The sequence below is a fragment of the Colias croceus genome, chromosome 21 (genome assembly GCF_905220415.1).
Source record: "Colias croceus chromosome 21, ilColCroc2.1".
NCBI classification, from domain to species: domain Eukaryota; kingdom Metazoa; phylum Arthropoda; class Insecta; order Lepidoptera; family Pieridae; genus Colias; species Colias croceus.
The window spans coordinates 1,826,146-1,844,782 of NC_059557.1; the positions used below are offsets into that span (position 1 = coordinate 1,826,146).

Consider the following 18,637-nt stretch of genomic DNA (forward strand, 5'->3'; position numbering starts at 1 on the left):
TACAATATTGTTACTCTGTGGTGTGTTTAATTTAGTTTATTTTTTATCACTTCTGTAATCGGCCTTCGCCCGAAGTTGAAGTTTCGAATCTGTGTTTCAAACGTATCAAAATTATTTTAATTTATTTTATGTAAAAATAAATTGGAAAAATACATGAAAGTTTAAGATTTCTGATTTATTAATTTATCTACAACCTGTGTTATATTTTTCGAAACATTTCTAACTTCTCGGCCTTTTTCTCTTTATAAAAATGCATGCATAGAAGTGTGACAATTTTTTCGAATCTATAGGATTCCAGTTCATTGCTTTCTTTATAATTGCATTTTATAAGTGGAAGTTTACACGTATCCGGTAAGTATATTATTTATTATAGACTAAATTCTACGAGAAACTTATTTATTAAATCAATAAACTACTTTGGAAGGTACACAATAATAAAAAACTATTTCGGATGCAGCTCCCGACATATTTTATCATGAACTCTAATTTCTAAAATACATAACCCACTATGTAGCGTTATTCCATACATATTTAATCATTTTATTATACTCGAAATATTAATGGTTTATTATCAGCATATTTGTGTAATAAAATCAATAAATATCTTCCACAAATGCTACGTAAATGCATTTTACACGTGCTTGGTGCCGGTTTCCATTTGCGTGATTTAATTTGTATATTGCTTTGAAAGTAATTAAGAAAACATCTATTTAATTGACGGTCATTTAATGTTTGCTCGTGTTTATTTATAGTCATTTAACTATACATAATATGTATCCGCACTTCTGTGATATTATATTGTCTATATTTTTTTCTTCTTTTTATTTAAAAAAAATATTATTACTTATATCTAGGTACTTAAAACAAGTCCACTTCTTTAACATTATATGTATTATGATAAACGTTTCTAATAGTTATAAATTATTAAAAATATCCATTCTTCAGTAACATAGTAATTCGAATTAAAAATAAAATAATAAGTTAATAAAATGAGAATGTTCAGCCATGTATTATAAACGTAGCTTAAGTCCATTCCAACCCATTATCTCCTTGTTATCTCTTATTTGAATTGGTAGCTTTGTTGCGAAGGAGAAGATGAACAAACATACTCACAAATAAATAAGAGTTGTAAACAATCAAGAAGCTTATATCTTATACACTGGAGATTTCGGTATGAACATTTGACGTGTAATAAGAAAATTGTTGTGTTTTATCACTTTCACACCTAACTTGGTATTGCCACTGTTAATACGAAGTTTTCCCAAGGCTACTATGTATGCCGTAATATTCTGTGCAAAAGGTTAGTTTTTGTACATGAGTTTGTTGATAAATTGCCAACAACGTCATTCAGAAGCATTGTTGGATGAGACAATTATTATTTATGCTAAATAAAATAAGTATCTGGACCAATTATTAAAAAGCGATACTCCCTGATTATGGGTAGTTACCATAATAAAATTGTAGCAACTCTCACTTTGACAATATGGCATAAGTGTCAAAAAAATTGCGTCGCTTCGAATATTTAAGTTAATATTGTTGCGTATTTAATAAATATTTTGCGAATATAAATAATGTATTGCATTGTGAAAAATTGCAGAAGTGTTTGGACACCAAATTCTGGCATAGAATTTCACAGGCAAGTGTATATTTACATTATTTACAATATTCCTCAATACTCCTGCATTTACCTGTTTAGAATCATTTCAATGGCAAAAATTGTAAAATTTTGCATCATTTTAGAAAGCAGTCATGTTAAATTTGTTATTTTCCTAATACTTTATCATTTTTCAACAAGTTTTCAATAAACAAAATTAACAAGTAAGGTAACCATGATGACGAGTTTTTATGGATAGTGAAGAGAATATATTATAATAACAATATTATGATGAAATTTAGAACACCATTTTCAAGATTTTTACTAGTAATGAAACAACACTCGACATCGGTATTGCACTCACATGTAGTTATAAGATTGTTCGTTTTTACATTGAAATTTATACTTTTTTAACTTACCTCATATTTTTTTTTTAGGTATTTCAGCTTTCCAAAAAGTAAAATAAAAAGAAATATATGTGCCCATCAAGGGTAAAATTACTGAGGATTACGACCCAGAAAAAAATACCTTTTGAAAAATAAACTTTGTAAAGTTAGCTGAAATTTGTGCAAGGCGTTTATTATAAACAGTTTTTCTTTGATGATTTTGGCTTGAAATTGACCCGTCGAAGCAACGCGTTTAAAAAGAAGATCTGAGTAGCTTACAATTTGGTAAACAGCATCTGATGCAAAACACAACTTTCCTCTATTTACAAAGGATGTTAATGCTATATATCGGTTCATATCCAAGCTTTGTAGCCAAGAGTTATTTAAAACTATCATTCTATACTAATTAAAATTGTATGTACCTATAAAGTATAGTAGTAGTAATATTATAATATAATTAATACTGTTAAAAATATATGTCGTTATTATTTATAGACCATGATTTTTAGTTTTTTCTATTTCGAAAAGTCCTGAATATACAAACCAGTGTGGTCACCCACAGAAAGAGACAAAAAACAACACTGACGTCATTCAAGGTTATATTTTCTTGTGACAAGTCAATGGTCATAGTGCAATCTCCAGTGTATTAGATATAAGCTTCTTGTAAACAATGGAACGGATGACACAATTCAAATGTGTTTAGCTTTTGTTGAGTCAGAGATTGTTCTTTGTTTTTCTGATTATGAATCCTATTCGCAGGTATAGAGGGTTAAACAAAAGAAATATAATATACTAGCTTACCGCCCGCTGCTTCGCCCGCTTTGTCTAAAACCTAATAAATTATATACTAAAACCTTCCTCTTGAATCACTCTATCTATTAAAAAAAACCGCATCAAAATTTGTTGCGTAGTTTTAAAGATTTAAGCATACAAAGGGACATAGGGACAGAGAAAGCGACTTTGTTTTATACTATGTAGTGATATACTTTAGAAAATTATAATATTTCAAATGTATTCTTAATGGTATTTTGATGTGAAAATAACTTTAGAGGAAGTAAAATATTATTTGAATGAACAGGATGTAGATAATAGCCAATTTTATGTTGTTTCATTAAAAAGAAATTTAATCAATGAGGGATGAAAATGTAATGATTTAATAATTAACTTAACATACCTATCATGCATTTAACAATCACTACAAACTCTTACACTCTCATAACTCATAAATTTTTACATTATCATAAATTTATTAAGATAATGTAACGTTACATTATAATTATTTGATATCTATACTAATATTATAAAGAGGAATGGTTTGTAATTATGTGTATGTATGTATGGTTTTCACGCATAAACTACTGGACCGATTTCAAAAATTCTTTCACTATTAGAAAGCTGCATCTTCACTGTGCAACATAGGCTAGGTTTTATCCCCGAAATCCCACGGGAACGGGAACTATGCGGGTTTTTCTTTGAAAAAGCGAGGCCACAGGCAGAAAGCTAGTTATTAATATAAGAGTTCATATGAGTGTGTCATTTATCAATTTCTTTTAGTTCAGACTAGTTTTAGCTATGAGCCCTCTGTGTCCTACTAGACTGATACATTTTTTGTTTGTCTTTACTGTACCTAAGATGCCATAGAAGTAAATTAAGGGCTGATTTTTCAATCCTTGGTTAGAACTTATTCATAGAATAACATATTAAACTACCATTTCAAAAATTTATTCTAATTGTCTGTATTTGACAGTTTACAGGTGACATTTTAATATGTTCGTGTAATAATTTATTGGACGGATAAATTTTAACCAAGGATTGAAAAATCGGTTCATAATGACTTTAATTTTTTTAGTTTTGACTTTATAATAAGTTGACTGTATTTTTGTTTCAGGTAAAAATGGGTCTGTTTAAAACAGCTGTTACTATTGCTGTAAGTGGAGGAAGAATGGGGACGAAATATAATGGAAATGTAAGTCACCATTTCATTTATTGCTATAGTTGACCCAAGGGGTCAGGTAACACTCCAAATGTTGAAGCTTCTGCTTTTAAATAGCAATTTGGTTATCCTTAGGCTGGTTGCAGAGCTTGACCGACCGTCAGTCGTCGGTCCTGACGATACGCATCAACAATTGTATGACTATGACACTAATGCGCATGACAATACGCGAGCGTATGGTCGGTCTAGCTATGAACGGTTTTATGAATTTCCATACATATGACAAGCGCGGCTGACGTACGCACTGATGGTCGGTCAAGCTCTGCAACCAGCCTAAGACCTAAGCTTACAATTCCTTGCACGAATTACTGAAACCTTAGTTCCATAATAAAATGAAGCAATAAAAATGGAAAACATATTTCAGGAATAAAAAAAAAAATAAGCTATGTTTTCTAATAATTATCTGGGAACTGTTTCGATTATTACATAATTTTCTTTATTATCAATTGAGTTCAGGTTGAACTGAAGTAATGCTTTGATATCGTAAATGATTTCACATTTATCCATACATATAATAGTTATAGATAAGAATGTATACATTTAAATTGCTGCGTCTGTATTGTTTTAATTGTCCGCTTATTATGTATTCCGTTACTGGTTCTTGGAAGTATGTTTTATCGTATAGAATCATTGCATTATTATCAACCGACTTCGATCAAAGGAGTAATTTTTTGTAGTAATGGATTAATCACCAATATTATAATCAAAAAAATTGCCTAGGATTGCGAAGAATATAATATGATTTATTATCGGCGTTCCAAGTGCGCAGTCGTTTACTATTTTTTATGTTTATTTAGGTATGTTTTTTTTTTCGCATTAACCTTATTTACCTATGGTAAAATACAGGTAATGATAACCAGTTGCATCTAGCAACAGCCAACAATCCATAGAAGCATTTTTGAAGATATTTTAATTTGAAATATGAAACATAATAGGTACATGCTTGATGCCACAAAGGGCCGCTATATTCGTTTAACGTGTCTATTTGCGTCAAACTTTGTATATGTATCTGATATAACTAGGAAATGCACTACAAAGTATGTACATGGGCACATGTGTGTGTGCTGTACACTCATTTGACCTTCAAACGGTTGATAAGTCAGTATTAGAAACAAGCGTATGCACTTCGCGAACGGTCACGTTCCTGACCTAGTAGCAATTAATGTATGATACATATTTAGTAGGTTAAATGTATGGAGGGTTCAGACTTCAGTATGGAGAGTTAGAGTAAATGTACATATACATACCTAATACAAAGTGACGATAGATAAGAACATATTTAGAAGCGAGCAATGATACTATTTAGTACCTAGGTTAAATAGATTTTAAATTTTAATCACAACTCTATAATGTATAACAAACACATGTAATGTTATTTTTAAATCTAATGCAAAGTAAATTAAAAATTGCTATTTTGGATATCTATACTAATCTATACTAATATTATAAAGGTGGGTTCCCACGGCATGTCTGCTTCACAAGCATCGGCAGACGACAAGCGCATGTCGCCGTCCGTCGCGATTTGAACTGAGCGTTCCCACGGCATGTCTGCGTATGGCAAGCACTGGCGAGCACGGTGGACGGGTATTCCTACTAATACCTAATCTGTGGGTCATTACAAGATGTTAAGTGATACGTTAAGTTAATTAAAATTAGATGGGTGGTGTTTGATTTAAAAGGAGAAAAAAAAAAATATGTACATATACATATTATATACGTATATATATATAAAAATAGATACCTAATAATAAATAAATAAGTAAAAACAATATCTATAAATACATGCTATAAATACACATACATATACACATATATACTTACATACATACATATCATACATGATACATAATACATAACTATGTATAAATAAAAATATTACAGCTCGTTGAAGAGATGACGTATTTGTACGATAATAATAATTATCGTACGGTTCCGAACAATGACGCGCTACAGACGGCAAGCCCCGACGGACGTCGACCAACGCCGTCGCACCGCGCCAAGCGCGCACCTTTGATCTTACCGACTTCCGATGGATAGCACATGCGTCGGCAAACATCGTCAAACTACCACAAGCGCGCCGATTCCCATGGCATGTGGTATGGTGTGGCGCGGTCGGGTTTGTGAAGCAAACATGTCGTGGGAATCAGCCATAACGCTGATTAGTTTGCTTGTGAATTTCAAACAATGAACGAGCTTATCTCGGGAACTACTGGTCCGAATTGAAAAATTCTTTCGGTGTTAGAAAGCCCATTTATCGAGGAAGGCTATAGGCTATATATCATCTTGCTGAGACCAACAGGAGCGGAGCACTGCGGGTAAAACCGCGGAGCACAGCTAGTTAGTAAAATCAGGATTTCATTTGGCAAGATATTAATGTAGGTATTTATTATGTTTAATTCCGATAATCTAAAACTCGCATTTAGATAACACGATTAGGAAACAAGTTAGCTGTGCATTATATCTATTGGGCTTTAGTGGTTTGATCAAATATTCTCCAATGACTAGATGACCCGGTGGAGATCAAAATAATCTAAAACGGTCCAGCCGTTCTCCGAGTTTGTGAAACAAGCGGACTGTAATTGATTTTTTTTATAGAAAAAAACCATTGAGACGCTTCTTTCAATTTAAGCATTTTCAAGAAAATAAAGAATTTTTACACAATAAGTCGTCAACAGACAACAATACATAACTACTTACTTTGATTTAAAAAACAATTTTATCACGAACGAAGCCGCTACTAAATATAATATTCATATTTACATTCATGAATTTTTTATCAGTGTAAAATCTTTTACTATTTATAAACTTATGTTCATTCATGAGTATCGTGCTCGTGCCACTTTATCACCAAAAATATCTAATTTATGTTGTGTCTAGCTTTTATCTTATCGAATTATGTATTTTTATCTCCGATATCCGTTAATTGCGTAAGACGAAAAGATAATTATAATTGAACCTTTTTGATATGAAGGTACTTCTGAATTTAATAGTGTTCAGCTGTAAAGAAAATTGTTATCAGCTTATTTCATGCAGTGACTCTATGTTACAAAGTTCATCGAGTTTTGACCTCTATTGTTAAGCATTTAAATAATAGAGGTAGTAGTGTCTCGGTCTAGCAGAACACAGAAGGCTGATCACCTACTTGTCCCTAAAGAAAAATCGATCAGTGAAACAGATGTATGCATCTGCTCCTTACCCCACTTGGGGACATGGGACTTCACTTTTATAAGAGTCTATGAAATTGGGACGTGTTCTTTATCCTTTTTTAGCTGATAGAATGATAAATCATAAAACTAACAGTGTCAATGCTAGTCAATGCCAAAAATAACTGGTGTTCCTACCAGCATAACTTACGTATCCTTGTAATCTATTCAATATTATTGTGATGGAGAATTTCTTAAAAAAGTCTTAATTTTTTTTGAGTCTTGACAGCCTATAAATCTCATGAAATATTTCATATCCTGGTTTGACCAGATCCAAGCATAGATGCAGTTATTAAAAGATTATTATATCACTACTTATTAAACACAACTACAATGTTAGATACGCCCACACGGACATGGGTAGACACATAAATAGAACGCGTATGTGTGCGTAACCTATATATGTGTGGTGTCAATTGGCAATTGCAATGTGCAAATGCAGCTATGCAGTTACGACGCAATATCGTACGATATGCAAATATTTTATCGCCATGCCAAATCGAGTGATACATATAATTTAGTTATAATTCTGGTTAAATCGAGATGAGTTTGTATGGATGTGGTTATTGTAATTGATATTTTTGTTGGTATAGGTCGTGGAGGCTTCCTGGTATTACAAAACGTGGTTATGATATAAAATTAGCATAGATATACATAAGAGTAGGTAAAAATAAGTTCACGATTATTCAGAAACTTGGCTGGATTGAAAAGAGATACATCAAACTGGGAGATTGGTTCACATGGTAGTCACATAGACTAACGTAATTTTTTCTTCATAGTATTAATTTCAGTGTAAATGTAATCAATAATTTCCCGTTGCTAAATTAATTTCGTAAACAGTTCGCTTTGCTTTTGGTTGGTTTTTGATGTTTCTCTTAATTTAAAACTTAAACATTTTAGAACTTTTGAATCTTCAAAACATAGTTTTCCCATTTACCACCGGTTTAGCAGTTTCTACAGAGCAGAGCCGGTGTTGTTTCAAAATTCAAACGTACATGTGTTTACCCATCGTTTAACAGTAGAAACGGAATGTGGACCCGCTTGGTCCGCAGACTCAGACAGATACAGTTCAATTCATTCGAGCCAATTGTCAATCAATCCATAACTAAGAATAGTAATGTCACTGAGGTCTCATTTTGTACTTTTCCTATATGTAACTACTAGCTGACTTCGTTCGTCAAAAAATAATATTTTTGCTAACTGTTTTTATTGCCACTCTTCCTAGCTTGAAATTAATAGCGCTTTCAACCAACCAGTGAAACAAATGCTTTATATAAGTTATAATATTAGTAATTAGGAAATAATTATTTTTTTTTTTCAAATAAATTTTGAGAATGAGGAAGTTAGAGAAGTAACTTGTAGGTAATTTAATATGAAAAAAAAAAAAACTCAAAATGAGTACTTTAGACCTTAGCTTCTTAGCTAAAATTTTTTTGTTTCTAATATGAATTAATGGAAAATTACCTGTTTCTTTCAAAATTCAAAAATAAAAATTCATTGATTTTTTATTTCTAAACAAAATTTTGATGATGTAACCACTGCAGTTACTAGCTGTGAACGTTCAATTTAAACTTTCCGGAGTATCCATTCGATTCAACTTGCTCTAAATATCTTTCGGACCCCATGTCATTGACCAAGGCCAAGCAAAACCAAGGTCTGTGTCAAGCGCAAAAAGCTGACTTCAAAGAAACTTGTAATTATTTTTGGGTTGTATAATATCAGCTGTTTAATTTTTTTTCCAACTGTTATTGCGGAGATAAGTGTAGAATGTAATTTATCTATCGAATAATTAAAAAGGCTATATTTTATTATAGTAATATTTTTATAAATGGTTTATTTCATTCTTAAAAAAAATATTTCAGAAAAAAAAAAACATTTAATAACACAAGGGGAAGTGGGGAGGAGGTGTGGTTAGAAATACCGCGTATATATATTTTTTTCGTTGAACGAAGGATTTCCAAACGCTAATAAAAATCAACCTGTAACCATACTGTTTTGACTATTTTAACACGCTTTCATAAGCTTCAACTGTATGTTTGTATGTACCTAATAAATACCCAATGGACCATAAAATGGATCGGTGACAATAAAATAACTTCATCTTATAAAAGCGTCTTCAGTTATTCTTTAATAACTCAGCCCCCGGAATCACAGACAATAGAAAATCTATTGTGTTGTGGACCGATCGGGCCGCTGGGGGCTCAATGGGTTAACTATACATAGTTAAACACGATCCTATATTTTCAAGATTTAGATTATACCTACTTATAAGTCTTTTTTTTTTCAGTTCCGATTGCGTCCCCTACTCTCGTGCGCGCCGGTAGCCATGGCGTGGAGCGACCGAGGCGCGCACACGCAGGACGTCACCAAGAACATACAGTACATCAGCAATGACAAGGTCAAGCTCAACACGGACCCGAAGACTATGAAGTGAGTGTTGATCTCTTTGTAGAGTAAGTGTAAGATTATGGAGTGGTTTGTGACCTCTCGTTGGAGAAAGAGTGTGTCACTTTATAGTGAATGTTGTGGATTAAACGAGGGTTTGTGGTTGTGTGTTAAATTTGGATAAATCATAAAAGTACATCAGATTGTTTAATGCATTTGGAATAATTACCTCTGGGTTAGAGTTAAAAGAAAGCACAGTTGTGTCTTTTTCCTCTGATAATTATTATTGATTATTTATTAGATGGAATCTATCATACTAAATTAGTTAATTTTAAAATAAAGGATTCAGATGCTTTATTTTATTATATTCTCAAATAATATACTATCGTTTTATGGGATAATATTCAGTTTGCTCTGACCAAGAAGCTTATTTATATCTTTGGCTCTGACCCATTGAACTTTAAATATATTTTAGACATATATTTCAAAACATTGTTGACGTTTAAAAAATTAGTTAACAATAGAAAAATCATGAACACTTCATTTACGTATAAAAGTCGCACTAAAATTTACTTTTATTACAGTATAGTAAATATGGACTAAATATAATTTTCATGTGTACTGCGTAGTTTGTGCACAATATATTTAAGTAGGTATAAACCACTGTGATGCTTCCGTGAATACAACAAGACAATAATCAATACTTTACTATTTAATAGTCAAGTGTCCTACATCTGCGTGTGTTACGACACAGGTCAGCGTTGTACACCTATAAGCCTAGTTAATCTGTATGTTTATTAACATACATTTGAATTAAATAGGTTTCGTATGAGTTATTGTGAAGATTTAAATCAATAAGGTACGATTTTTTTATTTGATGAGCATCTCGCTATTGTGTCTTAGTTTGAATAGAAAATTTACTGAAGATTTGGAAGTATAATAGTCGTAAAGAATTTTGGCGCGCTCTGATGCCAAAATCATAAAGGATTTAAGCGCCGTTTGATTTTTTTATTAATTATATAAAAATATAAACTCCATTTCATTCTTACAATTAAGAAAAATAAAAAAAATGCCAAAAAAAAGCTTTTAATGAAAAAAAAGAATAAATTAGTGTATAAACAAGTTCTTAATATTAAATAAGGTCAAACAATGATTCGTAGGCCTAACTGTTAGCAATCAATTATTGATTATTGTAATAAGATATGTAATTTAACCATTAGCATATAAACAGTTATTTTCACTTTATTTTTTGTTTGGTTTTATATTATTAATGCGTCTGATTGCCTTGCGTATAAAGTTGGGTAATAATTTAAAATAGATTTATTAGGTATATGGGCTTTTTACATGCAAACTAGTAAAATAATGATGAATTGGTAATCAAGTTGATAAAAATTATGTAGGTATGTTGTATGTTTCTATTGAAGGTTTGATAATTTGGCAAAAAAATTGAGTAGTGACTTCATTGAAATCATTATTTTCGAACGCAATACATACCTACTTAATAATAAACAATAATTTCAATTTTCATAAAATGAAATTTCCATCAAGAAGGCAAAAAGGCATAATTTATTCTGAATCAATCGATTCTGCAAATTATCTTATCATACTCTTTATAAGAAGGAAATTGAAACCATGGTTTAATTTTAAATTAAATGCAGTAGAATTAGAAAAAAAGAGAACTAACTATGTCTGTTACAGTCGTATGAAATGCTTTTGAAACTACATAATATTTTACCTTACATATTTGAAAGTAATTGTTTTAATTATCAACAATGCCAGAGCCAAAAACAAATACAGTTAAACTTTAGCTCCTCTAGATTCACATAAAACAAAATCAATCATAATTATGGTGAGAATCACCACCAGTCTATTAATCTATACTAATATTATAAAGAGTTTATTTGTTTGAACGTTGTACGGTCCGATTTGAAAAATTCTTTCGGTGTTAGATACCCCATTTCTCGAGGAAGGGTGGCTATACATATATCATCACGCTAAGACCAACAGAAGCGAAACCACGCGAGTGAAACCGCGGAGCGCAGCTAGTGTTTAATAATAAGTGTACTGGTATTGATCGAATGAAGTTCATAGTCCACGAAACATCAAACAACGGTGTTGAAACAACGTGCAAATCACGTAAAGCGTGTGTGATTTGTTTCTTTATTTATGATTTTATCTCTGATTCACGCATTAATTAGACGTAGACTGGTTATTAATAATTTTTATTATTGGATTACTTTTGTAAACTCATAAATTATGTAGGTAGGTTCTACTTCGGGTTTTCGTGTAGGTATACCTATGTTAATTTTTTTAATAGAAATTATTAAAAAATATTAATTTAATTACATACTATGTATAATATAATCAGGGAGTATAAATGTTAATAAGTAATCTCTTAATTGGATATGGCATTAATAATAATTAAACTAACTTTCCAACCGTGCCATCGCCCACTTTGTTTAAAACTTACCAAATAACTTACTCGGAAACCTATCTATCAATCCATACTAATATTATAAATGCGAAAGTAATATCAGTCTGTCTGTCTGTTACAAAATCTCGCCTTAACTATTGAACCAATTTGCATGAAATTTGGTATGGAGATATTTTGATACCTGAGACATAGGCTACCTTTTATTGTCAAATATGTACCACGGGCGAAGCCGGGGCGGAGCACTAGTAATATATAAATCCGATGCACAGTAAAGATCAAAGCATACATAGGAATACATAGACAGACAGCTAGAAGCTGATTTGTTTTATACTACGTTAATCAAACTTGGCTAGAGTGCAAAAAACCTTTATGCCTAAACATATTATAAAAAATAATATTCTCCTACACAGACTGGACAAACAGCTAAACCGTCCCCGATGTATAATGATCAACTGGCTGCTAGCGCGGCAGAAGCACGTTATGAAATACGCTAATCTGTACCTAGAGCAGGGCTTCGACGTGGTCTCCGTGTCGTGCACGCCCTGGCAACTCATGTGGCCCTTGAAGGGATCGCAGGTAACATTAGGCTAGGTTTTATCTCTATTTTAGGATTAAGTGGTGGCCATCTAACCTTCGAAAAAAAACCGGGGCTTCATGCCTATACGATAATTGAAAAATAAAATTGATTCTTTAATTTATCTGTACATTTACTAAATTACGATTGCTCGAATTTGTAAAAGTAAACATCGAAAAAATATGGTATGTTTTAGAATCAAAATGTTCTATGATAATATGTGAATATATGAAATCTATTACTACTAACCCCCTTGGTCTATGCACAGAGAAAAAATATCTTTCTGTTATAAATCTTTCCTAAGATTATTAATATAAATATATCCTAATTTAATGTTGAAATAATGTTTTTAAATTACTAAAATCCCTATTTCCCTATAGCTAGTAGCCGGTGACCTACTACGTTTCATGTCTGCGAACGACAACGAGCAACCGCTAGTGGTGCACGGCTTCTCGGTGGGCGGATACCTGTGGGGCGAGCTCTGCGTGCACGTCATGAAGGATCAGCAGCTGTGAGTATACACTACACACACACACACAAACACACAAATACGCAATTACATATATACGCACAGACACATATTCGCACGCACACTGGCTCGTACAGACACAGGCAGGTAAAAGTGGGCGCTCATATACGTATGTATCCACAATATGTATATACACACGCACGCACACATACGCACTTATTACGTCCGCATGCACATACATACATACGCACGCAATATACACTAACGCACAACACGTATACATGCACATGCAAATACGCTTAACACGTGTTCGCACGCATCCACAACGCATACGCACAGTCACACACACATACGCGCAACATGCACACACTCGCACACACACACGCATACACAAAAAAAAATTGGTTGTCTGTAAAGTCGGTTTACTGACGGTAGTCGAACGTGACGTCAGGCCGATTGTGCTTCTTTGTCGCTCGTTCCGCGCTCTCGCTTGCACTTCAAACCTTACGGAACGCCTCAGAGCGAGGTAACGCCGTATGAGTCATGTTTTTTCGTGCGTGCAGCCGGCTCTATCGAATTATAAGACGTTGTCACGTCAAGATGTTTATTTCGTTTCTAACAAAAAAAACACGCGTTTTATTTTATTTTACATCCTACACTACTACTATTTAAAGATAATTAATGTGGTTTTCGTCAAGCTGAATAATACCTCATCTATTATATTCCCCTTTATTTATTCTATACATAATTTCAGTTACCAACCGCTCCTCGACCGTGTGGCGGCTCAAATATGGGATTCCGCGGCCGATATAACTGAGATAACCATTGGAGTGCCAGCAGCCGTGTTCCCGAAGAACAAGATCATGCAGAAGACCCTCAAGGCGTATATGGAGTGAGTGTGTTTGGTTTATTTTATTAAATGATTCGGTGAACTTTGTAGAACCTAATTGTATTCGTTAAAAATGTGTAATGTACTAGTTATAGCACGCGGTTTCCCCCGCGTACGAACCTGTATGCAAAATCAAGTATATCTTTAAGCTCCTATGCGAAATAGTGACAATTATCAAAACTCCAAATTTAAACCGAAACTGCGTCAAATCGGTTTATATGTATCTATATGTATTTAAATTATTTAAAATCTTCCCTAACAACAAACGCATGCACATTTGACCTCTAATGTCAACACTGATACCACAAAGATATTATTGTATTGGGAAAGTAATCAAATAATCTATTTGATATGAAATAATATCATTATCGGATTATTGCATTAATTATTGTGTAATATGCATTTTAATGCAAATTATCTATTTTTACGATGCTATCTATCACGATAAGACCATCAAAATTTCCGATTGTAGTAGGTCATTGATGTCAAATTTTCACAATATACAGGATGGAAAATTTTGGGCATAATAAATAAAAATAAAAATAAATGTGTATGTGTACTAGTGTACACACGTAAGAAGTGAAACTTCTTTATGACCTTATTCTTCAAAAAATAATTTACTATATGTAACTTTACAGAAAGACGTCGAATCACGCGTGGTAGGGATGAGAAAAAGATAGCACGTAACAAAAAAATGTCACGCGTAACGAAAAAATGTTACACTAATTTTTTTTCCAACCCCGATCAAGAAGTTTCACTTCAAAAATTTTTACTTATGTTTAATTTGTACATGTATATCAATGTGTTACGAAAATTGCCTTCTTTTTGCTCATCCACTAGATAGTTATATCTCCTTTCATTGCATTGTTAGGGTTGGCTGGTAGAGATCGTTACCTAGCGACAAGGCCGCCCTTTTCTGTTTCTGTTAAGTCTTGTCTATCTATATTTTTTGTATTTATTTTCAAAACATTCATTCATTCTAAACTTATTTTCGGAATAAACTTTAAATAAGTAATGCTATAGTAGAGCCATTTTAATAGGCAACATTTGACAGTTCAACAAAATTCAACAACGTAACCTAGTAACGACGACATAGAATAACATGATATTTCGTTTTGTTAGAACTGCACATTTGCTTAACTTTTTTCAATTACAATAACATATTTTTAATTATAATGACCAATACGAGTAATTTTAATATTTGATTTTACTAATAAACCATTCTAAGCATAATAAACAATTTCTGAATAAAGAACTGACGTCGCTACAATGATGTGTCAGTTTACTTTTCTTCTCTTTAAATACTAGAGACGTTACTTAAAAATCGAAATCTGATATCTAGAATCGAATGCAATTATTACTTGAATTGTTGAATGTTTCAAGTCCGATTGACAAATGTTTCAAGTCCGAATAGATTAATTCACTTTAATCGATGTTTTTGGGCAGGTTGCCTCTCTACGAAGATAAAATTGATAGACGTCAAATGTTGCCTATTAAATTGGCTCCACTATAATAAGTTTCATTTTGGCTTACTTTTGTTTTCGACTGTTTTGTTTTGTATATTATGATCATGTATAATAATCGAAGAGTAGTCATTTTCCACGCCATCACTAGGTACCACCTGAAGACACAACAACCACTGTACCAACGCGGCAAAAAGCTAGAGTAATAATAATGTTTCCTTTACAGATATCACCTGAAGACGTTCCACGACGCGGCCACCGTGCACTACATCCGCTCGTCGCAGCTGTTCCACACAAACTTGTGTCGCGCTCCCGCACTATTCCTGCTGTCGGCGTCCGACCCGGTCGGCGCCGAGCGCAGCAACCGCGCCGTCTGCGACTCCTGGCTCAAGATGGGCATCAATGTACGTACATGACAAGTCAATTTGATATTTTTTATGGCATCCAAATGCTTACAGTTCGTTGAATTTGATATTTTTGGTTTTATGGCATGCAAATGCTTTATAAATATAAATTTATAAAGAATAGAAAAAAATCGATCACGAGACGGGACTCGAACCCGCATCCTTTGCGACCAAATGCGACCATTTCGTGAAATGATCAACCATTTCATGAAATGAGCAAATTTACGATATGGCCACGACATATTATATATAATAAAAAGTGAAGTCACATGTCCCCTAGTGAGGTAAGGAGCATATACATTATACATCTGTTTCACTGATCGATTTTCTTTAGGGACAAGTAGGTCAGCCTTCTGTGTCCTGTCAGACCGAAACATATTATTTCTTCGTTTCCACCGGGAATCGAACCCAGGACCCCTCGGTTCTACGCTCATGCGTCAACCACTGTATCAAGGAGGCGGCCATATATAAAAACTATATATAAGAATTATGTATAATTATAATTATTTTTCATATCCACAGTGCACCTGGCACTGCTGGGACCGGTCTCCACACGTGCAGCACTTCACAAAGCACCGAGAGGAATACGTGTCTCTAGTACGAGCTCATCTCGCGAGACACCTGCCCGGTGTTCAGCAAGAGAGACATGAACGCGCTGCTGTTTGAACGAACATACATACACACACGTGTATACACGTAGATACACACGCGTAGGCCTTAGATATACACGCAAACACATACACATGGGTAGACACGGGCATTCATGCATATACACAGAAACACAGGTATACTCGATATTCTTCGACCATTAATACACTAGATATTCATGCAAACACACACACACACATACACGTAGAGACGGATATACACACATTAACACTTGATATACATACACACATACACACGAATACTAATTTCACTCACACATGCTTAATGCCACTCATCAGCCCATGCATACACAAACACACATGCTTACTTAAAGTTCCCCTCTTTTCACACACACATGCACCTAAGATTGATCGACACTTTCACATACACTTTCAACACAGGGCTTGCATGAACTACTAACACTTAATATTTAACACACGAATTGTAAAATTAGTTACAACACAAATCAAATGTTTGATACTGATAAACTAAAAATATTATTTTATAAATGTGTTGTTTATTCCAATGTTTTTTGCTAATTGTTAGATATTTTTAGCAGTAAATATTAATGGCTGCTGATACGTTTTGTTTGCCTCAAAAATAAGTTCATTTTTCATCATGTTTCACGTATCATTGTATGTAAAATTAAATAAATGTAACAGAATATTAAAGTTTTTGAACGTTTATAATGTATTTATAAAATAAAAACGTTTTGTACACCTATTTAAAAAAGTATACCTTGTATTTAATTCCAACCGAATTTGTATTTTTCATTTAAGTTCCTTATAATATGTATTGCACTCATAGTATATTTTATATTTATAAGTTATTGCAATAAGAGTGGTGATTATGTAGCGGGTTAAATGTATCGACTGATTGGTAGAATTTAAGATTAATATTAAAATGTTTTTTGTTGTTTAAAAATTAAAAAAATATATACCAGCCGAATTGATAACCTCCTCCTTTTTTGAAGTCGGTTAATAAGTATTGTACACATTGGGCACATGTAATTACACATAAATACGTACATTTCAAGTAAAACTCTTCACTTATAGTTATTTTTAAAACTAGATAAATAAACATATGGCTAGGACATCAACAGGGTGAATGTAATGCAGTAAACAAATTAAAATTGTTTAGATTTAATTACATATAAAAACTATATCGACAAACATGTCTTGATATTTATGTTTTATGTCCTAATATAAGTGTAGCTCGATTAAAGTATTTAGAAATAGGTTTTTTATAATAAAATATTTTTGAAGTTATATTGCGTTTTATTTATCTACGGTTCCTTTATTTTCTTGATTTTCACCTTACCTTTTTCATTGATGTCACTACTGGAAAGACTTCCAGTAGTGATATGCAATTATGCATTTGGTAATACGCAATTACCAAATAATAAATGTACCGTCAATATTGGGTATGAGGCAGCCGATTTTGCTAGAGCAAAACTACCAAATGAATGATATCAATATGTACATACATATTTTGTTTGCTGCGATTTAGTTCAAAACTAAGTTATTTGAAAAATTATATTACACTTAGGCTTGGTTGCACAATATTTTTTGTTATAGTTAAGATTAATTTCAAATTTAACATTAACGGCGACTTTAACATTGAATACGAAATGTACATGCACCATTGAGATAATATTACTACGTATGGAGGAGACACCACGAACAAAATCTGTGCGCGGGGCGCATTTTTTTGCTCTAACTAAGTTTTAAAAACCTATCTTGTTAGGTAGGTACTTACCGATGAAAAGTATAGTAGTAGTATGTAGGTATATCTCAATGACATGCACCCACGTATTTATCAGTCTCAAGTCAAATGATATCTCTTTTTTTTAATTGACGCTTATTTAACGTAAACCACGCTTAACTTTAACAATAGCTTGAACCAGTGATACACGAGCGGTTATAGTTAGTGTTAAAATTATGACGATCTCTATAAAATTTTGCAACTCATATATTTTTCTCTAACCGTTATTTTAACATGTCTGTTATTGAAAAAGTATTAAGTAACAAGATGCAACCCAGCCTAAGGCTTGGTGGCACCATATTTTTGTTATAGTGAAGATAAGGCATAAAGGCTAAATGAAAATGGTTGAATGTCTATTGGCCACATCATGATGTGGTTTGAGCAGATCAATGATAAGAAATAGATATGGGCAAAATAAAGGCACGAATTTT

General features: G+C 32.8%; 1 protein-coding gene across 1 annotated transcript; it reads left to right on the top strand.

Annotated features, from left to right (window-relative positions):
* The first annotated feature begins 31 nt into the window (after nt 1-31).
* LOC123701327 lies at nt 32-17,710 on the top strand. The gene is made up of 8 exons (XM_045648759.1): nt 32-351; nt 3,869-3,946; nt 9,464-9,606; nt 12,406-12,571; nt 12,950-13,080; nt 13,793-13,930; nt 15,617-15,794; nt 16,317-17,710. Exons 2-8 carry the CDS (start codon nt 3,875-3,877, stop codon nt 16,458-16,460), a joined length of 972 nt encoding a protein of 323 aa, XP_045504715.1. The 5' UTR covers nt 32-351; nt 3,869-3,874; the 3' UTR covers nt 16,461-17,710.
* Nucleotides 17,711-18,637: the final 927 nt, after the last annotated feature.